Source organism: Lonchura striata, chromosome 4, assembly GCF_050655825.1.
Source record: "Lonchura striata isolate lonStrDom1 chromosome 4, ASM5065582v1, whole genome shotgun sequence".
Classification (NCBI taxonomy): domain Eukaryota; kingdom Metazoa; phylum Chordata; class Aves; order Passeriformes; family Estrildidae; genus Lonchura; species Lonchura striata.
Window position 1 is genome coordinate 56,887,066 of NC_140706.1, and position 25,703 is coordinate 56,912,768.

Sequence of the window (25,703 nt, forward strand, 5' to 3'; positions counted from 1 at the left end):
CAGGCTTTTGACAATTCTTTGCCTTTTGGAACAAAGTACAAACCCAATATATTGTTTATTAAAAGAGAAAAAGACCAAGGGCTTTTGGTGGTTTTTGAAGCTTTCTCCCAGTGCTCACCAGGGACTGAAGGTGCTGCTGTCAGTGGGGCTCTGGCAGGAGGGTGGCTTAGACTTGAACAGTGGATAGACACTGACAGTGCTGACCTATTGTGACACAGGGATTTGAACATCTTGGTGACCCTCATCCCTACTGTTCTTCAGTGACTCCCCAAAAGCATTGACCTTAGAAGACAAGTCATTGGCACATCCCACCTGCCACAGTCAATGTGTGAAACCCTTGCTCCCCACAGCTCAGCCACCACACGAGGCAGGAGTTCATTCCGGGTGGAGTTGTGACCCAGCTGGCCAGACCCTCCTGCTCCAAAGGTGCACACCAGCCCCTCCTTGAAATGAAGAAACATAGGTTTCTGCTGCATTATTAACAACAATCACATAGTCACAACCGAGAATGAGGGCCAGCAAAGCACAACATGCTATGTGGGACTTGATTCAAAACATGCCTTATTCAAACATTAGGAGGGTTCACTTTGCATCAAGTCAGATCACATACTAAAATCCAAACAATTTAGCTCCTGAGAAAAGCTATTTAACTCTTGAGAATAACACCCTGTTGCTTAAGAATTTTACTTGTATGAGTAAACCCTAGTGAATTAGATGTCATTCACGTCTTCTGAAGTTCCCAGTGTACTATAAAAACAAAATTTCATAAAGTACTGGGAGTTGAACTGCACCTCTTTGCCTGGTGGATTCCCATTCACCATATCCCTGCCAAAGGCTGTGTGCAGGTGACAGGAATATGAGAAAAGACCAGCTTTCCCAATAGCTTAGATAATACCCCTTGGGGATCATTTCAGGCTTAGGTGGAAGCAGGCATCCATCCCAACCCAATTTCTCTATGCTTTCTTTTTTCCTCATTTCTCTCTCTTTCAGCAGAGTATCTTTTCTCACAAGGTGAGGTCTCAGATGCTGACTTTCCATTTCAGACTCACCTTGGAGAGAATCGCAGTATGATCTGCCCCACATGTGACAAATACAGTCTTCCAGTGCTCTAATGCTCCAACATATGTTGGGCAGTCCCTGTCTGGAAAAAAGACAATACTGCTAAATTGAAAGAGTACTGGAGGGTCTCGTATACAGAAAAAATTAGAAGACAGGAGGATTAAGTGGTTTTCAGCCCTCTCTCACAGCAATTAATGTAATTACCCCTCCAGTATAACATATTCTTTCTCATAATGTTCTGTGTTTTTCATATTACTTTATTTTTATTTACTTTGGTCTGAAACAAAATGCAGTACTTCCATGGCTGCTTGCCAAATGGTACTTGGCTTCCAAGTATCTGATTCTCAAGAGTGTGGACACATTCAGAATAGATTCTCTGTCTGTCTAGGGCAACTCTTCTCTAGCATTCTAATTTTGAAGCTAAGAGGTGATTTAAATTCTTCTCTCACATTGTGTTTACAGAGAATTAAAGGAGATTAAAAAATATAAAATTAATTTCTTTCATGCAAGACTTCCTGAGAGAAGACAGGAGTGGAACTGTATGTATAAGACCTCAGAGGTTTTAAGAGCCCACACTATGCAATTAGCCACATAAAATGATTGCAAATTCTGTACAGAAAAACAACCACTAAATACACCGTTCCTGCATGTCTTTCCTGCTCAGGAGACAAAGAACATATCCAGATATACTTTCTTCAAAAGACTTTACTGCCCACTGCTGCTCCACAGGAGCTTGACAATACTGAGGGGCAATTTGGTGAGCTCACTGACCAGGAATACACCCTCCTGGTGCTCTCCCTCCTTACCTTTCATGTCTCCGAGTCCCAGCTGTCCGAAACTGTTCTTTCCCCAGGAGTACACAGCTCCAGAGAGTGATACAGTGGTGCTGTGAGCTCCTCCAGCAGCAATTTGAGCAAGTGGGATGCCCTTTAGTCGTTCCACCAGCTGTAGTTCAGGAGTAAGCATGGTTTGGCTCCCCACTCCAAGCTGTCCGTGGGTGTTCTGGCCCCACGTGAAGAGCTCACCCCCTTCACACACAGAACAAAAGAAAACAGCTCAGCCTCACTGCTTCCCTTATTTGCACTTTGAGAGTAGGAGCAAAACTCAGTGTTGCTTTCAGGGACCCAGCTCCAAGGCAAGACTATAATTTGTAGCCAAATTTGTTTTCTTCTGACCTCTTTGGGACAGTCCCATGTTGCCATGTGACTCAGCACAGCAAGATTAAAGGCCCCTAAAGTCATATTTGCAAGAAGTTCCCTACCAGAAAAGTGTTGCAACTTAAGAATGAGCAGGTTTGGTGACTGCAGAGTGGAGCAGCCACATCTGCTCTCCACAACACACCTTTGTGGAGGGGCAGTGCTCAGGAACTGGAGAGAGACAGAGAGAGATGCAGATCCCTGGGTGCTGGAAGGAAGGACCAGCACTGACAGCCAGTGCACCTTGTATCCCCAACTGCTCATTACTCTATAATGGTATCACCAGCTACTCCAAGCAGCATAAACACTGCCTTCTCAGAGCAAGCATGACCTCTGTTTGGAGGAAAAGTGTCCTTGAAAGAGGCTACCTCTGCATAGTGCCATGGCATGCTGGTCCCCACATGCTATTTGAACAATATTTCGGCTTCCCAGTCCTTTCACCAGCCTACAAAAATAAGAAAACAAAAACCAAAATAAATATATGCTGTGCTGTGAGACAAAGTAAAGGACAAAGATGGTCTGCTCACCAAGCCCTATCACTTTTAGCAGGAAAGAAGTGGAAAAGCACATGTCACTTTTAAGGTGATTCACCTATCTCTTATGCTGACTTGCTGTAGCAGGGCTAACTGATTTCACTGTGGTTTGCTCCACAAGAAGCTGGAAAAGAACCATGCTCAGCCTGATTCTGTTACCTTGCTCTGGGCAAAGAATATCACACAGCAATCTGCTGGGCCATTTCTAGATGATGGTTACCCTGACAGTTTCATCAGAAAGTGGTAAGGTTCAGACATGCTTGTGTCTTTCACCTGCAGTTTTCCCAAGCCAGGGGTGATTTGCAAGGCATCTGCATTGCTCTGGTATGTTCTTCTGACCCTAAGTTTGAGAGAAACCTGTCTAATGTGCATCCCAAGCAGCTCAGATCTTGGTATCATCCTCAAAATCTGTTCACTTCTGGCTGAGTTAAAAAAGGAGATAATACTAGGAAGGTATGTGTTCCAGTTCTCCTCTACAACAGGAACATGCCTCAAACTCTTGGATATTATCTGGGGGAAAAGCAGGCTGCATTTTCTGACCATTGCCATCCATACCTTCACTCTGTGAGAGCTTCTTACCTTGTCTTGGGGCAGTTTGCTGAATCTTTAGCCCAGTGTTCAGAAAGCTTCCCGTTAGGTGAAAGAATGAGCTTATGTGTTTCATCGTGGTTTGAGCAGCACACCTCCTCATTCCTCGGCGACTGTGCGTGCTCTGTAGGACACACACAGACAGACACGGTGGTTACGCTATGGGAGCTGGCACTTTAACCACCTTGGCCCCTTTCCCAAAGTCTCAGTGTGCTACTGCTTTCAGCAAGAGCTTCAGCTTCTCAGGAGACAGTGAGACAAGTGTGTGTGACTTATTTTCTCAGGCTCCTTAGGGTTTCAGTGTCCTGCCTACCCACTGGTTTGTTTCATGCTGGATGACTCCACACTGAAGGACCCTTCTCTATCTCTTAGGCTGCTGTGCCACAGGCTCCCAAGACAACCAGTGAAACATCAGCAGAAGCACAGTCTGTTGCACTTGTACACCTGTGGAGATTGTCTTACAGAGACAAAGCACTTCCTGAGGCATCTGGCCACCCCAGACTTGTCACAGCCTTGGGGATAGGAACGCCTTCAAATCAAGCACTTTACAAGGTGCTGGAGAAGCAAGGATGGAAAATTCACTCATTGCCTCTTTACAGCAGAAAAAAGTACCCCCTTGTCTACAGCTGAGGGGATGCAGATGCTATCCCGACCTAGAGGCACCAGGGACTCAGTTACTCGCATGTACCTCTGCTCCAGCACAAGTGCCTGAGACCCAGGATGTCCAAGAGTGAAAGGCGGTCATCAGCAAAGCCTGCCCTAATTTACCTAATACCTCCAGAGACTCGCTGCCCACCCTTCTCACACATCAGACATGGAACTAGCGAGGAAAATCCCAGTCTATTCCCCAGCACGTTCTCCCTCCTTCCAATCTCGCACGCGTTTAATCCCCTCACGCCCCGTCCCCGAGAAGCCGCACAGCAGATTGCTGCACTTCCAGCGGTTCCACCTGCACGGACCCGTCCTCGCCCACTCGCGGACCCATCCCCGGGGGTCTCCCGGCGTCCTCCCGACCGCGCCACTCCCGCCGGTTCGTACCTCCCCGGCTGCGCCCCCGGCCCCGCTGCCGCCGCCGTCCCTCCGCCATCCCTCGCCCGCCGGCAGCTCGGGAGCGCCCAGGCAGCGCCAGGAACGCAGCGCCGGGGAAATGGAAACCGAAACTCACCAGGGGCGGCGGCAGCGGGAGGAGCAGCAGGAGGGATTCCTGATACTTAGGAGCCTGGAGCTGGGAAATTCTGACTCCTGCGGTGAACAGGCGTGGGCTAGTAGGCTCTGGTGGGTTCCCGGCTCTCTTCAGCCTGCGAAGTTGCTGCTGCCCAGGTGGGAGGAGAGGGCAAAGCAGAAGGCAGTGGAGGGATGTCGGCATCTTCCATGTGCAGAATGACTTTATTATTCACTTCGGAGAGTGACCCGCCCGTGTCCATCCTGTGGAGAGTCGAGAGACCTACTCTGCTGCTCAGCTGTATCCCAGCTAAGAGCCCACGCAAACCCAGAGGGGCTGCTTGGCTGGGGGAAGTCAAACCGCAAGTGAAATGCTCGGTTTGGAAATACATCAGCATCTAAAAGCTACCTGCTTCCATTGTCCTTCAAAGACCCTGTGAGCTTCCTCTGTCCCAGAAAGACCGCCCTGCCTGCCTCACCACAGTCTCACTGGAGTGATGCATGTAGGACAACCTTGGTGATGAAATAAGGGATACCCGTGTGAATGATGAAACAGATCAAAACATAAGATCACTTTTGTTGTATTCGTAATAGCTGCCACTGATAAATTAAATTCAGTCTGTTTATGAGAATTTTATGCTGCTGAATACTAAGAAGAGATTTTGGTAGAGCACTCTACAAAAGTCCCAAGAAAGACAGCATGAATCTACAGATTTACACTGATTTTCACTGAAATTCAGTGGAAAATTAATTACTGAGACAGCAGGAGCATCTAATGTATTAAAATGGAGCATCCTGTGATGCACAAAGAGGCACCTGGAGGTCCCTGAGGTGAAGAAAAAAGGATGTGGAGGAGCCATGGGAGGTGAGGCTGGGGCATACAGTAAATGACTTCCGCCCAGGGAGGAGCACCCCAGCCTTATCTCTCCCAGCCACTTCCCTACATGAACTTTGTGGATCTTATCTCCTTCCACAGTATACAGGAAAGTCTCGAGATCAAGAAATACCGAACTAGAGCAGTCATGCCAACGCATCAGCTGGGAAGGGACACTAGAGGTCCTTCTGCACCAAAGCATGAACTCTGCCCTGTAAGGAAAAACTACTCCAAGCACTGCCTCCTGCCTGGCATGGAAAGAAAAGATTCGAGGGGAAGAAAGGAAAGGAAACATCCTGATGTCATCTTTTCAGAGCTACATTCTTCCTCCCTCCAAGTGGGCTGCTGACAGTGATTTAATGTCAGAAAGGCTCACTCTGGTAAACAGGTTTATTAAACTCCCTCTGGTTCTTTGCCCAGGAGTATCTGGGCTCGCGATACTCTGATGAACAAGAATCTAGGGGCATGTGAGGGAGATGTGTGGCAACTGGCAGAAGACAGCAAGAAGGTGAACTGTACAAAATGGTTTTTGTAGCTAGAACTGGTAGATGTGTCTATCTGTACATTTCACTCCTTTCCATCAGTCCTCTAGTGAATTGCCCATAAAATCCAAACCAAAGCAAAACACAGTACAGAAACAACAAAAATGTGTAAAACTGTGTAAAACTCCTTGAGTCTGGGGTACTGCTTGCTTATGAGGGCAGCCCTTCTTCCCAGGAGAACGGCACAGAGCACTTCCAGAGTGAGATGAATGGAGAAATCCAAGGACATATATGCAGATACCAGGGTCCCAGGAGAAATGGAGGAATGTCTCATGCTGAACCCCAGCAGGCCAAGGAAGCATGTGGTGGGGAGCCTGTTCCCACAGTGTCAGCATCTGAACAGGTGTGAGTGCATCAATGCCTCCAGAGCAGATTTGGGAGCATGGGGAACTTGCAGCCCCTCTCAGCTGGCCTGAGTCACAGCTCCAGCTGCTCTCTCCATGGGATGGGACATGGTGACCTGTTGGAGAGGGTAGATAAATATAATTATTCATAAATAATACAGCCAGGATGAGAACAGTCCTCTCTGCTAGCCGGACAATGCCCTTGCCTACGGATGGGTCCAGGGGTAAATGGACTGTTTCATCTCACCCCCAAAAGATGTATGGTTCACCCCGCACCTGTATCCCACCCCTAAAACATCAAGTGCCTGTAACCCCATTGGCCTAAGCCTTGTTCCAGCCCACCTTGAAGCCCCCTGATAAGGGGTCTCCGAGGGGCCACACAGTCTCTTGGAACTTCCCCTCCTCTTGGAACTTCCCCTCTCCTAGAGCATCCTTTTGCCTCTCCCCTCCCCCACCCTCTCAAGCCTTGCCACATGCTGTGTCTGGCAGCTCGAAGCAGGACCTTTCTCCATCCCTAATAAACCTTATACCCCAAGAGCAGCCTTCAGAAATCTCTCGTCTCCATTCATCTACACCATCCTGGAGTGGCAGCGCTCCCTACAGTGACCTGGGGACTACCCAGCAGGGCTCAGGCACTGACAACCCAAACCCTCAGTACCACAGCGTGGGACACCAACTACCTCTGTCCTTCTCCTCCCCAGAGTGGCAAAGCAGCACCCACTGCGGAGGCCCTGGCAGAACCAAGTCTAGACATCATCACATCCTGGACTGCCCTGCAGGAGATGGCAGCTCCCGCAGGCACAGGCAGGCATGAGGGCAGGGAATGTGCTGTGCTGCTGCCCCTCTGCCTGAGGGGTTTATCAGCACCGTGGTGCTTTCAGTTTGGCACTTTCAGAACACTGTTTTGACAGCAACATTGCCCAGTGCTGCCTGAGGACTATTCCCACTGTCTTCTGATGGCAACAGATCCCCACTCTAGGAGACTGTTCAGGAGCCATTCCAAGGCAGGAGCCATAAGCTCAAGCAAAAGAAGGCAGCAGAAAGCAATGTTGTCCCAAGAATGGACAGGAGAAAACAGACAGCTCTCCTTTTCTTTCTTGCCTCCACTCTTGAAGGAACCTGATAGGCTCAGCAGCACCTCTGCAGCCCCCCACAGGCAGTGGCTATGAGCTGAGCATAGGTGAGTGGCAAGAATCATAGAATCATCAAAGTTGGAAGAGACCTTTAAGATCATTAAGTTCAACCATTCACCCAACACTACCACTGTAACGCCATAACCACTAAATCATCACCCAGCACCAGATCCAGATGTCTTTTAAACACCTCCAGGGATGGTGAATCCACCAGCTCCCAGGGCAACCAATTCTAGAGCCTCACCACCCTAACAATGAAAAATGTTTCAATATCTAGTCTGAATTTCCTATGACTCAGCTTAAAGCCTTTTCCTTCCATTCTCTCATTGCAGGCACGGCAGAAGAGACATATCCCCCACCTCACTACAGCCTCCTTTCAGGGAGTTGTAGGGAGCAATGAGGTGCCCTTGTAAGACATGCTCTCGATAGACTTTTCACGGGCCTTGTTGCTCTTCTCTGGACATGCTCCAGCACCTGAATGTCCGTGTAGTGAGAGGCCCAGAACAGCACTCCAGGTGCCGAGTGCAGGGTGACAGTCTCTGCCCTGGTCCTGCTAGCCACACTTACTGACCCAGGCCAGGATGCCACTGGCCTTCTTGGCCCCTGGGCACAGGTGGCTCGTGTTCAGCCGGCTGCCAGCCCGCTCCTACGGGTCTCTTTCTCCTGGAAGTAGCAGGGGGAACAGTCGCGGTGCCGGAGCTGAGTGCAGGACAGCCGGGAGGGACGCACCAAAGGCACAGCCGGCGGTGCCGGGTGTCCGGCGGCCGCGGGATGGCGGCGGCGCCCCGCAGCCGTGGCGGCGACCGCGGCTGTGACCGGGGCGGCGCCGCCGGGGAGGGGTTTCCCCGCCGCGGCTTAAGCGGCAGCGGCGGGCGGGCGGCGCCGTGCCGCCATGCCGCCCGTCGCGATGCCGCTGCTGCTCCTGCCGCTGCTCCTGGCGGCGCTGGCGGTGCCCGCCCCGGGCACGGCGGCGGCGGCGGGGGGCTGCGGGCCCTGCGACCCGGCGCGGTGCCCGGCGCTGCCGGCGCGGGGCTGCCCGCTGGGCCGGGTGCGGGACGCCTGCGGCTGCTGCTGGCAGTGCGGGCGCGGCGAGGGCGAGGCGTGCGGCGGCGGCGGCGCTGCGGGGGGACGCTGCGCCCCCGGCCTCGAGTGCGTGAAGAGCCGCCAGCGCCGCAAGGCGAAAGGCGGCCCGGTTCCCCCCGCCGCCGGCCCACCCGGCGTGTGCCTCTGCAAGAGCCGCTACCCGGTGTGCGGCAGCGACGGGCTGACGTACGGCAGCGGCTGCCAGCTCCGCGCCGCCAGCCTGCGCGCACAGAGCCGCGGCGAGCCCGCCATCAGCCAGCGCAGCAAGGGAGCCTGCGAGCAAGGTGCGGGGCACGGAGCGGGGCGGGAGGGTGCGGGACGGGCACGTCCGTGCTGCTGCCCGCTGTCGTGGGGAAACGCCGCGCCTCCCGAGCGCTCCTCCTGCCGGTTTATCCCATCGGGGCGCTTCTCTGTAAAATGGACATGATTTCAGACCCACCTTAAATGGACTGGAGAGTCCCAGTCGGATGGCGCTGCCTAAACTTGGAGTAACTCTTCAGACCAGAAACGCAGAGGAACTTGGGCACTCACTGTTGCGGTGCTGGAACTACACGCCCTCGCTTTTCATACTTTGCCCGAAGCTTGCAATTTGGTCTGTGAGATGGAAAAAAGGGGATGAGCTATTCAGGCGAGTGTTCTGCCCAGGATGGTTGGAAGCAGAGAGGAAAGGAAATGATTAAATGGATGTGAAAGCCGCATTCACTGGCTTGCTCTGGTTTGAAATGAAAACAGTGACTTTCCTGTGAGCTGCATGTAGCAGTTTGCACTTGCAGCATTTTCGACAGGAGCTTGATTCATCCCAAGCTTTTTCTTAGGGATGGTGTGCAAGGAAGAAATTGTTATGCTGTAGAGCCTCTACTAGAAAGTCTGGCCTCTGAGAGTAGTTTTTGCTGGGTGGAAGGGAGGAGTAAGACATAGCATGCAAACCATATACTAAACATCTCAAGGACAAGATTGCAGTGCCAGTGCTGTTTTGGTGGAGGAGGTTCTCATAAACACAGTATCTGCAGGTCACAACCTCCACCTCCTCCTTCTCTTGCTTCTCATAGCTGAAGCCAAATATTTTGAAAAAAAATGTTTCTGAAACTCCCAAGGCAGGCATGAAAGACTGGGTGAGGATTGAGTTATGTGCTTTGATGTTGCCCATTAAATGCCCTGTGTGACTTTTCACAAACCTTGTCCAAAACATTAGGCTTACATATTAGCCAGAAACAGTGTGGTACAGTATTAACTCTTGGAGGAAAGGAATTTCATCCTTTGGGGCAATGTGGAATGAGATGAAAATGGCTTCAGTTTGTGCCTGTGTCTAGTATTTGGAAAGAGCCTTTCCTGCCCAGTGGTGTCAGGAGTCCTAAAATGCATGCTGCTTCTTGGCTCTGCCAGCCCAGACAAGAGAGCAGATGGGTTTGAAAGATGTCATGCTTCAGGTGTGCACTTGAGAAGAAGGCTGTGTTCTCACTTGTCTTGTCCAAAGGAATATGAGAGTTCATTCCAAAACAGGTATTGATACTTCTAAGATACTGTCCCAACCCTTGGCTGCACTTCCTGGTGTCTGTCCCAGACTGGATGCTGGTTTGACCTGGTGGGGCTTTGATCCAGATTATGGAGACAGAGTTTGATGAGGTTAATGCTAACATGAGAAACTGGCAGGGGATATGGAAGGCCACTGACTTGCCAGCCTCCAACGGGTCCCACAAGACTTTTTCTGTCCTCTGATCCTCACAGCAGCGGCTTAGCTGAGGAAAGGTCTGAGAGTGGGCCAGCCATTCTGTGCACAAACTGCATCCCTTCCTTGGAGAAGGTCTCCTCAGGTGTGCAGATCTGCAGCAAGACACCTTGCGGGATGTTACCTGTTCAAGAATTTCACTGGAGCATGTGATGCAGAACAACTGGCAAAATGTTCTGTCCTCCATCATTCAGGGGACCCATTCTTCTTTTGGCTTCTGCTGCTGGGAGAGCTCTGGCCCAGCATGTCAGGGGAGGGAGCAGGATGGACTGCTCAGCAGTGGTGTCACAACTGACCCTTCAGAGATTTCCCTCAGCTGCATGAACCTGCCTTGTGCCGTGGGCCTTCTGGTGATATGCACAGCTCTGGCTTGCAGTAGAGGCGGGGACTCATCCAACAACTGTGCTAGACATCTGGAAGTATTTCTCTATGCCTCAGGGCCTCCAGGCAGTTAGGAGCCTTGGGTGGGAAGGGTGGGGTGTTGTAATCTTCACATGGATTTTGAAACACTGATGGGAGAGAACATCATCCCATCAGCCTGACAGGATAGAGCCTTTTCCAGTATCTTTCTGGATAGGAGATGGCACTTTTCTATGTTTCTAGAAGGACCTGAATACTGTGGTAGTCAAATAGTGGAAGTTCTGTTTTTTGCTATTTCCCATCACAAACAGATGCAGCCTCCTTAAAGCACTATCTAGGGTGGGATCCAGCACAGGGAGACCACAAACAGGCAGGATAAGTTGTTTTTGTGATAGTTTTTGCACAGAAAGAAGTCCTTGGCTGACAGAGCACTTGGGCTTCCTGCTTGTGGTAGATATGCTCTGAGGTGTCTGCATGCTCTCACACGTCCTTTCAGCCCAAGAGAGAGCAGCCTTTCAAGATAGTATCTAAGAAGAGATCCAGAAACATGTTTTCAGCAGTGGGTCCTAACTGTGTTTGATTGCTCTTGTGATTTAAAAGTTTTTTTTTGTTCAAATGGAGCTGGAGGCAGGACTTGTTTTGCACATCCTGTTGGATCTTTCTTTGATATTAAATAGCAAAATTAATGAGAACATTCTCAGCCCTGCAGAATTAGCCTTGACCTTGTCCTTGATTGTTTTCCAGACCTCTCAGATGTCATGTCTTTTTTTTGTATGGAAATCATGAAGCCATACATAAAAAAGTAATTCTGCAGCAGCCAAAACTTCCTGCTGAAGGGCAAAGGGAGACACAGTTGAGAAGAGTTTGAACGGATGGAAATTACCCTTGCTCTACCTGCACTTGGCAAATGGAGAGATCCAGCTGGTCCTTTCTGGAGTGGGTTTTATGTGGGCAGGACTGTTGGGCATATCTGGAGAAAGGCATCCTACTTGATGGCCAGCTCCTTGAAGCTGCCTGGCTGCTCTCGGTGCTGTGCCAGCAGAAAAAGCTGCCTGTCTTTTTGCTCTGGGGGAACAGGCAGTGATGCCATGGTGCTCCCTATTGGCTGGGCTCCTGCTTTGCCCTCACACTTGCACTCAGAGCTGGCCCTGGGTTTGTCCTGCTCCCTGTCAGGGCACCACTATCCACGTCCCATCTGTGTGTCCCAGCATCCTCTTTGTAGCTAATTGCAGTGCTGAGGATGCAGGAGGTGGATGCTGTGAGCTTTTCCATCTGCTTTACAGCATTATCTTTAAACAGATTGTCTCTTTGCTCTCTGCCTATGAAAATGCAGCTCAGGTTTGCTTCCAGATCTTGCAGACAGGACAAGACACAAAGCAGAAGCCTGCTGGTGGAGCAGGTACAGGTGGTCTGGGGTGCCTCCTCTGGTGGCCCCCTTGGCAGGAGGGGAGGCTGCTCCGACAGCTGGGGAGCTGCCCTCTGTCACTGCTGTCACACAGCTGTGCACAGATGTTCAGAAGTGCCTCTTAAGGAGTTGGTGGCTTCAGGAATGTAGGCTGAAATTCAATTTGCAGTGCACACACTGAGGCTGTTTGCAGCCAGCTAGGATCTAGGGCAGGAGGACTATGGTATCGACTGCCATGCAAAGCCAGCTGGCATAAAGAATTAGGGTTGCATGGCTCAGCTCAAGCCAGGCAGAAAAATAACTTCAAAGCACCAACCCCCGTAAAAAAAAAAGCTATCAGGATTCCTGATGATGATCTCTGAGCTGAAAAATACCAGGCACTGACTTGTGGAAGGGACAAATACCCCCGAGTCTTTCTTATTATTAGCTACCAGCAAATACCTGCTTTGAGAGATGTGACTGCTGGAAATACTGCCAAAGTTGCCTCTTTGTATGGTTTGAAGTCCCTAATGCTTGTTCCAACAGGGTTGGTGTGTCCAGGTTGTTTTGCTGTTGTCAGTCAAGCCTTTTCTCTTTGTGTTGGTAGAAGCCAAACTCTTATACTTGCTGAAATGCACTGTACCACAAAGCAGCTCTCAGCAGATGTTTTCACTCTCAGGGGAACTGGTGCTGCTTTGTACCTACCTACAAAAACCTCCTGGGGGTAGAAACTCAGGGTTCCTCTGTGTGAAGGGTAAATTTGCTGGCTTGCCAAGCAGTCTGCTTTATTTCTCTTCATGTGAATGTGTTTTAAAACTCTGTGGCTCCATGAAAGTGTTTTTCCAGCACTGGGAACATGCAGGGCTTTTCCTTATGACTATGAGGGCTCACAGGATCCCTCCCACAGATGAGCAAGCAGAACCAGAAGAGATTCTTTTACAAGTGACTGTAACCAGCATTAAAGTTGTCTAAACCTCACCAGCAAGGAGATCCCAGTCACTGGAGCTGTGCTGTCCCCTAAGAGAGGTATCTTTTTGGCTTCCCAGAAGCCCAGACAGCCTCCCTTATGGAAGGGGATTTGTGAAGGGGATTTGTGTTAAGGTGCCACACACCAGCTCTGGGGCACAAAAGAAGGTGGCTGGGAGGTTTCTTGGCTGTCCACAGGGTTTAAAAAACCAGGCTGATAGATGTGGGACTATGACTGCCAGGCTTTTGTGGAGACTGGCAGCCCCAGGGACAGATATATTGCCCCTCCAAATTCCTGCCAATTTACCCTATCAGTGACTTTGCTTTGCTGATGCTTCACTGTTCCATAAAGGTTAATTTGTGCTGCAAAGTGCCAGGTTCCCACAGGTCAATTTCAAAACAAGGCACATAAATCACATCTGTTGGTTCATTCCATCCAAATTCAACTGTTGAGGCTTTGCCTGAAATATCATAGTTTTGTGGGTGGCTTGTTTTATTTTTTTAATCTACTACCAGAGCAGAGCAAAACCAGGAGTTTGGGAAAAAAAAGCTTGTGGGAAATGGCAGACTGCTGTTATCACTGAGATTAGCTCATCTCCTCCTGATACAGCTGCCTTAAGTACAAAGGCCCCCAATTCAAGACACCACAAAACATAGTTCATAGCCAGACATATTTTGCAAGAAATTCTTCTAGATTTGTTAACAAGAGGTTTTGATTGCTTTAGTTATTTCCTCCCATTCTGCCTTTTCTGGATTTTAAGGGACTTAAATGAGAGGTTTTGTCTTTGCTAAGGAAAGATTAGAAAAATTTTTGCTAAGTTATCTTGGTTGGAAATGAACTGAGTTCCCTGATTCTCCTGGAAATCTGGTTTGAGTTTCTTCGTCAGGTAGTAGCAGGGGTCTTGTAGCAGTGGCCTGCTACCTTCTGGCTTCCACTGCAAAAGAAAACATTGCATTTGTAGGTGGATCTTTCCAGCATTTTTGTGCTGCATCCTGAGAGTCTGTGGCAGAGCACTGTGGGGTGGATCCCATCAGGGCCCACAGACTTGTGAGTATCCACCTGGCACAGCAGGTCACTAATAATTTCCTCATGGATTATGGAGGCTTTGCTTATCTCTGCATCACCAGCTTCAGCTCTGAGAGCTGGGTCTCCTGAGGACAACTGGTCTTGATATTTAAGACAAGGCATTAAGTGCCTCTGTCTTTTTCTCATCCTCTGTCACTACACCACCTTCTGCATTCAACCAATGATGGGGACACTCCTTGACCCTCCTTTTGCTGGCAATGTATTTATAGAAACTTTTTTTGTTGTCTTTAACTGTAGCAGCCAAATCAAATTCTAGTTGGGCTTTGCCTTTCTAATTTTCTCCCTACATGACCTCAGAACATCCTTATAGACCTCCCACGTTTACCTGACCCTTCATCCAGAGATTATAGATTCTCCTTTATTTTTCCTGAATTCCAGCCTAAGTTCTCTGTTTAATGAGGCTGGTCTTTTTCCCTGGTCTTTCTACACTTGGGGACAGTTGGCTCTTGAATATTTAACAATTCCTTTTTTAATACATACCCAGCCTTCCTGGTCTCTGTTGTGTTTCATGACTGACTCCTCAACACTGCTGTTCATTGCTCTCAGTGTTCAAAAATACTGGTGGTGTAAAATTCATGTGTAACTTTGGGGTCTTCCAGTGTTGTAGCACAGGTCATAAATTCCTCCTTAAAAGGCATTCCACTATTTGAAAAGGTTTTGGTTCATTGGAGCTTGAGTTTTTATGGTAACTGTGCTAAAAGCTACTATGGAAGTTGTTTAATATATTACTTGTCAGAGTCCTAGAGAGCAACAGTATGCCAAGGACTATGCAAAACCTTCACTGCTCCGGAGGATCCTGTATTTCACCTGTGTTTTCATTCTCAGTCATCACAGCATACCCAAATTCACTAGGAAGGAATGACTACTGGTCAGCAAATTCCACCCTGTGTTTGTTTTTTCTATTGCTGGAAAGGCATGCTGTGTTTTAAGAAATGTGTTTAATCCTTTGTTGGCTGAGGTTGACTGAGGTTAGAACTAAATAGGAGATTACCACATAACAAGTCTAATCAGGTTGAATTTTTTGAAAGCCCTGTTTGCTTTTCCATGCATAAATGCTGCCATGCCTTTTTTCTGTCTCTGTTTTCACATTCTTTCCGGGCTTTAGCTCATGGAAGTAGATGATCTTTAAGGTCCCTTTCAACCAGCACCATTCATGATTCTATAGTACGAAGGTCTCTGAAGGCAGTGTTCCCAAACCATGGTAAAACAGCAGGGCTGGGATTTCCAGTGGCAGCGGTGTGCGTCATGCTGGGCCCGGTGCTGTGGAAAGCAGGAATTGCTCCATGGCACAGTGATGTTGGCCCAGGGCCCTTCCTCACTGAGCTGCCTCAGGCTCAAGTGTGCAGGGCTTGGGGCAAAGCTGTGTTTGTGTTCACAGCATTTCCAGGGCCTGCTGAAGGCTGAGGGGGTGTGACCAAACAGACACAGCATCCAACACATGCTTCCTTTTGTGGCTCCTTAGTCTCTTCAAATACAGGCTACAGGAGGACAAGAAGTGCCTTCAGAAGGGGTAACAGAGGAGGCTTGTACATCTGCCAGAAAGCTGTAGGCGACTTTGGGATGGGAAAGGCTGGGAGCTGCCTGCACTTCCTGTGTGCTGCCTCCTCTCACAGGGCACTGACCTGGGAGGGACCAGCTGAGGCCATACCAGCTAGCATGACTGGATGTTGCATATGAAAGATTTCCCTTTTTCCATATAAAGTAATTTTGAAGGGAAAGTAATCTACCAGCACTTTGGTGGAGTTTATTTTCATACTTGCAATAGCTTGTAAGAATGAACAATGTTCAGCTTTTGCTTGGCATGTCCTCTCGAGGAGTGTTCCCAGCCTGTGTCTGGCCTGGGGCTGTGGCAGGTCAGTGCAGTGAGCAGGAGGGCTGCCTGGCACCCACGTGTACTTCAACCCGTGATACATGGCTTCATGTGTACATGGTCTGGGCATCCATGCACTCCCAAGCACCAGGACATAGCCCATGGTGCTTAATATCCAGCTGAATTTTGCTTTTAGCCACATACCTGGAGGCCCTTGATTTTAGCAAAAAGTTACTGCTCTGCTTGCTGTGTGGTTTTTATTTGATTGTGTGTGTGAATAGCCAAGGAAGATTGGTGAGGAGCCGCTAACCCTCAGCTGTGAGTGACCATCCAGGAATCAGTGAGGGACAGGTGGGTGGGCTGGGAGATGCCAGGTCTCTGCCAGCTGAGCCTGGGCACAGAAGGGGTGCCTGGTGTAGGAGGGGTGTCAGGAAGAGAGGCCAAATAATATCCTCATCGAGGACGCCACAGGCTCTGCTGTGCACATTGCTGTGGCAGAAAAGCAACTGCATATAACAATGGGAGCTCCTTTCCAGATGCTATTTTTGACAGCATAACAGTTCCCTGCTAGCTGCAGAAAAAGTGTTTTCTGCCTCTGTCCCAGGGTGAATGAGCTCTGGGGCTCTGTAAGAAGTGCCTTCCTGGGCCAGGGAGAGCTATTTGTTTTACAAACAATGGGCAGAGCACAGAGGAAATGCTCGAAGTGCCTGTGGAGAGCAGCTGCTCTCCATCAACAGCCTGGGCTGTCATCTTGGTTAAGGAGCTCAAGTGCAGTCAGGGAGCATCTGTACATCCACAGTGTCCTCGGCAGGACAGCAGGGACCACTCAGCCACCTTGATGGCGGTGACCATTTTTATGGGCAGGTGCAGCCCTCAGGTCCTCAGGCTGAAGGAAGCTGAGGGAGAAGCCATCCTCTCTGTGGGCAGTGCTGCCAGTAGAGCAGCAAGGCCTCCACGGTGCAGGCTGTAGGATGATGGCAGGGGAACTCCTTGATGGCAAGAATCAAGACATCTGCTCTGTACATGTGGGCTTGTTTCCAGTCCCAGCTTTGCTCCCTTCACAAGAACTCCTGAAGCAAGAGGGGCACTTGGAGGAGGGAATGTCCTCATGTTTCCTGAAGTGCATGCAAGGCTCTGCCATCCTCTGCCTCTCCTGCTGTGTCAAGTTGCCATATCATCTGTCCATCTCTGTCCACTTTGAGGGCTGAGCAGGAGTGGGACCAGCTGAGGCAGCAGGAAGAGTGACTGCCATGTACCTGGGTGTCAGCTCACAATGGTGAGAGTTTTGCTACTGCTGTGGCCAGTTGTGATTTGATGTTAAATCTGATGACTTCTTGGCCTTTCACATTTATTTTTAGTGGCGGAAGAAGCCCAGCTCTAGAGTTTTGGCTGTATGGATTTAGAGTGAAATGTCCAGAGAGAGCACAGTGACTTTTCCCATGACACTTGCTGCATCTCTCAGGATGTGTATTCCCTCCTGGCCTCAGAGCTGTGTCAGACACAGGCAGAGGCCTGTGGATACTTCCAGCTCATTTTACAGCCAAATGTAGAATGTCATGTTCTGCCTGGTTGGATCAGGATGTACAGGATAAGTTTGTAACAGCCAAGCTCTCACTGTGCTGTGACTGCTGTGCCAAGCCAGACTGGGCTTTGCTGTGAAGCTGTGCAGGCAATTCCCCTGTCCAAGAAGGTAAACAATTTCTCCTCACCCAGGAGGTGGGTAAAATTGCTTGTCTCTTTTTCCCTGACAGCAGTTGCTTCTGAAAAAACATGATGTGACATATTCATCCTGGCAGGGTGAATAAACACCTCTGGGCAAGTGGGTGCCTGAACCCTTGGCACAGGGGGAAACTTGTCAGTAACCAAGACTGAGACACCTCAGGCAATGGATTTAGTGATGTGCTGAATGCTGCCAGTTCCCAGCCAGGGGAGAATTGAGCCAGATCCTGGAAGAGCACAGCAATGCCTTAACATCCACCTGGCTCTTAATGTAAGTAAGAGTCATGATCTCTCAGTTTCTGTGGTGAGAGATGGTGATCGATCATTGGCACTTGTGTTTTTCCTGCCTCATGGAAGAACTCCAGTGATAGGATGGTGTCCTACAGGGACAGACATAGTGCTGGCAGCCGGGGACAAGTCCCAAGCTCTGCTTTAGGAAAGCAAATTTGCATTTGGAGGGCTGGACGGCAGAATAACAGCTGCAGCAGGCTTTGCTGGGTGCATATCTGCTGGAGGTCACACATAGAGCACAGATCCAGCTGAGCTGCCTAGGGACATTGTGTCCCATCACACCTTCCAAGCACCTTATTGTCCCTATTGTTTAAGGGACACCAGAAAAAAGAACAGCTAGGCTGTGCAGGAAATGCTGCACTGGGTAAGGGGAGCAGAGTGCATGACCTGAGCTGGCCCCATCCTGCAGATAGCAATGGGCTGGCCACTGTAGAGTGCTCGGGAGGAAACCTTCAGCAGGGTGTTGAAATGCTGCTTAAATCCTCTGCTCAGCCGAGAGACTCATCTTTGTGCTGATGAGGAGCACCTGGATTGTGGTGTCTGCCAGGGAACCAGCCTGTGTGGTGTGGTTTCAAGCATCACCCACAGCTACACATAAAACTTTTCTGCTTCTCCGCAGCTGCCTCCTGTTAAAAATCAGAACTGGAATACTTCTCTAACAGAGAATGCTGAGTGCAGCCACCCCTAATCTCCAAGCAGCTTCCCACCAACAGGCTGTGTACAGTCATTCCTGGAGAGAGAGGTCTTGAAAGAGAAGAGCAAACACTTCTCTGGGTTTGCACCAGCTGCTCAGGAGCAGGGAACCACCTCAGCATCTCTTGGGCTAAAATAGAAGCATGACTGATATTCTTTGGCTGGTGACACTAGTGTGGATCTGCCGCCAGATCATGAGGAGGAAGAAGACGGCAGTTTTCTGCTGGAAGATGTTGGTGCAATGCCATGCACTTGAAACCTGCACCCCACTGTCTGCAACAGGGCTGCAGGGTAGAGTGCATATGCAGGGCTGAAATCAGTGCAAATTCAGGACCCCATAAGGAGCATGAAGACCCATATCTGCCCATCTTTTATGGGACTGGGAATGAGCTGTGTGTGCTCCGTGAGCCAGTATACCCAGGAGCTTCTGTCAGGCTGGCTCTGGAGTACCTGTCTGCATAGGAAATGCCTTCTCCTGATGGAGTGTAATGGGAGGTTTAGTTTCCTGTTACTGCCTTCATCTTCAGAACAGAAGGGGGAAAGCTGTTTGTGGTGTTCTTAGAGCTATCAATAACTGGAAATAAACACTCATGCTCCTGTGGTCTGCACTTCCTATTGCAGGGAATTAATAGTGTGTTTAGCAAAACAGCCTTGCTAAAGAGGGATTGAACAGAAAAGGATTTCTTCCCTTCCTAGGATATGGGTTATATCTCCAGCATTTCCTAGCCTGAGGGATAAACAACTCCAGCCAGATCTGCAAAACAACCCTGGTCCAATCTGCTTTAGAAGCAGCTGGCTATTTAACCAGGAATCTGGAGCTCTCTGGAGAAAAACAGAGCTCTGCATTCACCTTCTCCCTTCCCAGGTCTTGCCCATGGGCAGAGCTCTGCCACCACCCAGCCAGGCTTCTTTGGCTGAGCATTGGTAAAACAGGTAAAACAGGAACAGCACAACATGGAATTCTGCTAGGCCACATTGATATCATGCCAGGAGAAATGATGCTGCAAAGTTGGGCAAGCTCTTCATGGCATGATAAGTGGGATGCACCCTGTCTCTTAGGGATCCTTTCCTCCATGCCAGCTGACTTGGTGACTGCATGGTAAGCAGAGCTCAGCCCCTGAGATAACATAATACAAACAGTATTTCACTTCTAACCTCAGCCTTGTGAGGAGGAGGACTCATCACCTGAACTGCTCAACACTTTTCATTTGGGGCAAGTGTCCAGTGGTCTGGATAGCTCAAGGCTGGGTGTGTGTGTCACTTTGGAGAGAGAAGTGTTGTGATGTGGGATCAGTCTAGTGAACTTTGCTCCTAGCTTCACCTCATCCTCAAAACTGTGACTAGCTCTTATTAAAAGGCTTAGCATGGAGGCAGGCTTGCAGACACCTGGGACTTAAAAGCTTTTCTCCCTTTTTGCAGGACCCTCCATTGTGACTCCTCCTAAGGACATCTGGAATGTGACAGGAGCACAAATCTACCTGAGCTGTGAAGTCATTGGTATCCCAACCCCTGTCCTCATCTGGAACAAGGTAAGGGCCCTACTAGGAGCTCTTACAGCACAGCAAACCTGAGGTGGCTGAAGGTGCCTGGTAAGCACAAAGACCATAGCAGATCTCTGTAGAAATACACTTCTTTGATGACTTCTCTCACCTCTGCAGTTCTGTTCACCTCCACACATCTGGTTTTGCTTAGTTTTCAGATATAATTTAGAAATAATAACTTGTTGATCCTGAGCCAGGACAGGACTCGCGTTTCTCTTGGTAGTGCCTGGTATTTGGAGCATGTAGGGAATGTCTCTTGACCTGCCTTCACCTTCACGCTGCTGGTAGCAGTGACTCTGAGATGGCTAGACATCGCCCATGTCAGGAACAGGAATCACATGGGCTACATTAGCTCCAGTAGCCAGCAGCATGTTGATTTTGGCAGCACTGGTAACATCTGGCTTAGGATGGGGGCCAGTGTTGAATGGAGAGGATCCTGGCCGTAGGGCTGAGAGGCACTGCACGGCTCTTGCAGCCTCCTCAAGCGCCACAGGTTTGCACACACTTGTGAAGGGTCTTAACATTAAGCTGAAACATTACTACTTAAGGTTACTATGAAGAAAAAAAAAACTAGGTAGGCACAAAATTTGCTATAAGACAGCAAGCTTTATTCGTAGGGGTTCAAGAGCAGACTGTCAGGTGAGCATAGTGTGGGCTTGTTGACTCACGCAACACGTTCTGCTTGTTTATGAATAGATACTGAGTTTACACCGACTGTCAGTGCTATTCTGCTTTTCATGGCTCTTCCTCATGGCTGAGAGACTGCTTGACCTGGTGGTAACAAGGGCTGAGCACCACTTATCTTGTGCTGTGCTCTGGGCTCAGATACTGGGAAAGACTGCAGTGCTGCTTTCCTATGGATGCTGTGCCTACCAGGAGGGACTGCCTGGTTTGCTGCAGCAGAAACAGGCACGGCTGAGCACACCCTTGGGAACACACACCAGTTTTGTGAGGCTAGATCAGGACAGGGCATGTTGGCACACACTGCTGCCCAGCACCATCCATCCCAGAAAACAGGGCCACTCTTGCTGCTGAGGGGAGGGGAGCCCAGCCTCAGGGCTGGGGTGGTGTGGCTGCACTACACAGAGCATAAGGTGGAAATCTTGACACTGGGAATACACTGCTGCTGCACAAAACACATTAATGTATATCTAATGTTGATCTGTGTGCAGGTATGCTCAGCATGCTGTTCCAGCACAAGTTAGCCCCTAAGTTCTTACCCATTCCTGCCCCTCTGTCTAGATAATTCGAGGACAGTATGGTGTCCAGAGGATGGAGCTCCTGCCTGGGGACCGGGAGAACTTGGCTATCCAGACCCGTGGGGGCCCTGAGAAACATGAAGTGACTGGCTGGGTGCTGGTAAGTACTCTGTGTGTGCACAGAGCTGCACAGACAGCAGAGTGCTGTTTGCAAACTGCTGATGAACAAAGAACAGCAGACAAATGGCAACAGACAGGGCATTTAGAGGAAAATAGCCTATGTGAGTTAAGAGATGAAGAATAAAGGTGGCTGCTGGTTCCAGTCTTACCTGGTACATGCACCCTTCCTCTGTCTAGCCATGCAGCATTTTGCAGTGTGCATACCACTTGCAAAATCAGAGGGGGAATATTGGGGAGGATAGGGTTTGACACAAGGAAGTTCTTGAAAATACCTGAAAACAGAATCACCTCTACCAGTGCACGAGATGCTCACTGGGGGAGCGGGGTGTGTTTCTTCCCTTAGATATCTCCTCTGAGCAAAGAGGATGCTGGGGAATATGAGTGCCATGCATCAAATGCCAAAGGAGAGGCAACAGCTTCTGCAAAAATCCATGTTGTGGAAACTCTGCATGAAATAGCCCTGACCAAAGGTTGGTAAATGTGGCTGAACACTCAGCAGCTCTCTCCCCTAACAGTTTATTGTTATTTGATGTAAAAGGACTACCTCTGTTTAACGCTTAAATAAAAACAAGAACCAACAAAACCAACTCAACAAACCCTTGCCCCTGCACTAGAAATACCAGTTTAACATGCCATGTTTTGCATTTGACAGAACATTCCAACAAATCTTAGCCACTAGAGTTCTCAAGGGATTGTTAAATAACCTCCCACATACTGTAAAGTACTGGAAATGCTGAATTAACTGGAAACACCTTCTGTTTTTTTTTTTATGGAGCAACTTCCAATGCATTTCCAGCCCTACATTTGTATCATCCTTTCAGTGTTGTTTGATGCTTTCAACCCTGCTCCTCTCTCCTGAGAGCAGTATTGGCACAGCAGACGTTCCAGTTCCTGCCGTGTTCTCTGCATGCTGGGATGTGAAAGCTCAGGAGATTTGCCACAGCACGTCCTCTTTGTTAGGCTGTGTGCAAAGCTAGTGGCAAACCAGCCACCCTCATCCTAGCTGAAGAGGATGGCTCAGTACCACAGCCACATGATATGCTTCAGAATAAATCTGGAGAGCCAAAACAGTAACTAACTCATCTAGAGGCAGAGGGACAGGGAATAAAGAACCTGGCTAGAGAATACTGTGCTGCCCAAATCCCCTATTGGACCTAATCCTTAATTTTAATCCCTGCTAGTTTTATCCAAACTATATAGTTTTGACTTTTTGTGTCCTTTTGTCTGTGAAGAGCTAAAATACTTCCCTTGGAAGAACATTAGCAGCACCTGGCACTGAAATGAGAGCTTACAATGGATCCAAATATCATGCACAGGAACTTTGCTAATGTTTTAAGGTAGTCTCTAATCCCTTTTCAAACATTTTATTTACAGATGGGAATGAAATTGAATTTTACTGAGTTGTGCCATGAACAGCAAGCTTATACCCTAGAACAGTTTGTTTCCTGCACACACCCAGCACATGCTACAGCTGGTTCTTTTCAGCTGCTGGAAAGCTCTGAGGCATCTGGAGCTACGTGGTAGATAAATGTAGACTGTCACTTTAAAGGAAATTGATAAAGTTAATGGAACAAACTGCCAGACATTATAGCACCACTGTGGGAGTCTGTGTGCCATGTCCAGGTGATCTCAGCACAGAAAAACGTCTATTATCACCCCCCTGCAGCAGGGAGGGAAGGAAAGAAGGCAGAAAGGAAGGAGGGGTCAGGTCTCATCCTCAGCCAAGAGATCCAAAGCTTTGCCAAAGCTGCAATATTCCCCTTTGGAACAGGACAGAGTGTAACACATTTTTGTTTTTCCACAGATGATGGTGCAGAGCTGTGATGTGAGGACTTTCACTTACGCAGTTTTAAATCAGTATTTTGGAAAGCTGCAAGCTCTGGCTTTTTCTAGCTGACTAATCAGTCCCTCTTAACACCTTTTTTCTCTGAGTCCCAATTTGCTTGCACATTTCTTTCACAGATACAAATAGATTCACAAGCTTGATTACAAATTTTAATTCTATTTACAGGAAATAAACGTACTTTTGAACAGCACACAGCAGATGAGTAAAACTAATTTTGAATGTAACGTGTACAAAATGGCACAAAACCTGAGCACTTGAGTCTCATAATTAAAACAAAAAAGCCCTTTTAAGGCTAAACACTCATCATACGAGGTGCAATACTCATAGACATCAGTTCCTGGAAGAGGAGTTTGCAGGCGTAGGGCATTCGAACCAAAGATATCTGGAAAGGAATTGCAAAAGTCTTGTGATTAACACTCATAAAGGATCAACTTCCACATTCCTCTATACAATTAACTTAGTTGAGTTTTGGCTTAAAAGCAAATTTGAAGTTATGCATGAAAGCGTTTAATGAGAATTGCTCTCAGACACTACCAAAGCAAGAAGGAAGCTTAGACTGTCTGTAGGGGCTACACAGCAGCTCTCCAGAACGCATTTTTAATGTAAAAATGCAGCCAAGGGATCTGATCGTAAACAAGAACCATTTAACAGAACATGTGCATAGCAGTGTGCCTGAGGTGCATAAATGCAGGTAAGGTTTCCAGCACACATCGCTCTGTAACCCCAGTTCCATTGTTCAGAGTTTCAGTAATCAGTCCTTGGCACAAAACCAAGCCTTTTCAAGGCTACTATTTTTGTCTGTTACTGCTGTCCCTTGACATACTTCTCTAACCAAGCATGCACTGCAGAGCTTTTATTAAATTAAAAAAAACCCACCAAAGTGCAGCACAAAAGACCTCCTGTGGGAACCCAGCTCTGCAAGCATAAATATCTTCATGGGACAGTCACAAGGGCGCTGCCTCTAAATTCCTGTGATTCTGAGTTTTACTTCTAAAAATAAGTTCAGAGCATTTAAAGTCTCTGAAAACTCTGCACTGTACAACACTTCAGCAGCATTTCCTGCTAAGTGACAAGCCAACACTAAAATTAATAAGGATGCATCCAAATTGACTACAACACTATAAACACTTAAAACAGTTATGAAACTAAAATAACAATTGTTCTGGCACTTCTTTAAATATTTACTTCCCTATCCTCCTGCTTCACTCAAGTGGCATTTCCTCCTGCCCACAAGGAGAAACAATGGCTTATGAAAAGCACAGGCACCTGAGTTTTATTACGGCATCCACGGCATTCATAGGTGTGAGTCCTCGTGTTTGCAATTGCCATGATTCCACAGAGGTTACACACATGGACCTGGTATGGGTCTGAAGCTTCAAACAGTCTTTCTCTCAAGAACTGGGCTGCTCCATGAGCAATCTGGCAATCTCGTTCCATTTCTCCAAAGCGAAGGCCACCATCACTAAAAGGAAGAAAAAAACCTCTCAACTTTTGAGTTCACTGGAAAATAACCAGTGCTTGTTGGTGGAACTAGTATCTGTATTGCAAGGCAGAAGGAGAGCAGTGCATTAATTTTCCTCTAACACCACAGAATAAAACTGTGAAAACAGTAATTAATAACTACTGATAAGCATTTCTACAGCTGGTGTCTGACAGCCACAGCACAACCATACAGCAAAATGAAGTGTATGATTAAGTCATCCTCTGCTTATCTGTGATGGGTTTAACTGTGGCTGTCTACCAGATGTCCACCAAACAGCTCTCTGGTCCCCACTATGTCAGCAGGACATGGGGAGAAAGTAAGATGGAAAAGCTCATGAGTGGAGGTAAAACCAGGGAGATTGCTTATCAATTACTATGACAGACAAAACAGACTCAGCATGGGAAAAATAAGATTATCACCCATTAAAAATGGAGTAGGATGATGAGAAACAAAGACAAAACTAAAAAGGTCACCTCCCCAACCTTCTTCTCAGGTTTACTTCACTTCTTCATTACTAACTCCTTCCTCCCCTCCCTGTGTGGACTGGGAGAATGGGGATGGCAGGCAGTGCATCACAGCTGCTCTTGGCTGCTCCCTTCTCCTCACAAATTTTTCCTGCTCCAGCATATGGCCCCTTCCCATGGGATAGAATCCTTCAGGAACAGACTGCAGCAGCAGGGGTCCCCCACAGAGCATACCTCCTACCAGGAGCCTGCTCCAGCGTGGGCTTTCCACAGCTGCAGGGCAGTTCCTGTTGCATTTCCTCACCCCTCTCTCACAGTTGCTGCACAGCATTTTTTAACCTTTCTTAAATATATTGTCACAGAGGTGCTACCAGCACCACTGCTGGGCTCAGCTCTGGTCAGCACTGGGGCTGCCAGGGCCAGCTGAAAGTGGCTGTGTCC

The 25,703-nt window shown here is 48.6% G+C and overlaps 3 protein-coding genes across 12 annotated transcripts in view; 1 reads left to right on the forward strand and 2 right to left on the reverse strand.

The window, feature by feature from the left end:
- LOC110480917 (putative E3 ubiquitin-protein ligase HERC4) overlaps nucleotides 1-9,402 on the reverse strand; it is a 24,635-nt gene extending 15,233 nt beyond the window's left edge. For 8 of the 9 annotated variants that reach the window (XR_014955192.1, XR_014955194.1, XR_014955191.1 and 5 more), the window contains exons 1-6: nucleotides 4,415-4,533; nucleotides 3,368-3,500; nucleotides 2,624-2,700; nucleotides 1,866-2,087; nucleotides 1,050-1,141; nucleotides 313-443 (exon numbers count right to left, since the gene is read on the reverse strand). Coding sequence is in view for 5 of the 9 variants with exons in the window: in XM_085579144.1 (XP_085435270.1) it covers nucleotides 313-443; nucleotides 1,050-1,141; nucleotides 1,866-2,087; nucleotides 2,624-2,700; nucleotides 3,368-3,500; nucleotides 4,415-4,463 (704 nt within the window). In the remaining 4 variants the exon portion in view is untranslated. The other variant, XM_085579145.1, reaches the window with a different exon arrangement.
- Nucleotides 8,314-23,505, forward strand: IGFBP7 (insulin like growth factor binding protein 7). Of its 2 annotated transcripts, none has more exons than XM_085579165.1 (5): nucleotides 8,314-8,797; nucleotides 19,969-20,078; nucleotides 21,333-21,449; nucleotides 21,813-21,939; nucleotides 22,844-23,505. In XM_085579165.1, exons 1-5 carry the CDS (start codon nucleotides 8,323-8,325, stop codon nucleotides 22,867-22,869), a joined length of 855 nt encoding a protein of 284 aa, XP_085435291.1. In that variant the 5' UTR covers nucleotides 8,314-8,322; the 3' UTR covers nucleotides 22,870-23,505. The 2 variants fall into 2 exon arrangements, with proteins under 2 accessions (XP_085435291.1, XP_021404981.3); XM_021549306.3 differs by having other exon boundaries at nucleotides 23,274-23,505.
- Nucleotides 23,451-25,703, reverse strand: part of POLR2B (RNA polymerase II subunit B) — a 16,620-nt gene continuing 14,367 nt past the window's right edge. Inside the window, exons 24-25 of the mRNA XM_021549305.3 lie at nucleotides 24,582-24,777; nucleotides 23,451-23,697 (exon numbers count right to left, since the gene is read on the reverse strand). Coding sequence (XP_021404980.1) covers nucleotides 23,608-23,697; nucleotides 24,582-24,777 — 286 coding nt within the window. The 3' untranslated portion in view covers nucleotides 23,451-23,607. The remainder of the gene's footprint in view (nucleotides 23,698-24,581; nucleotides 24,778-25,703) is intronic.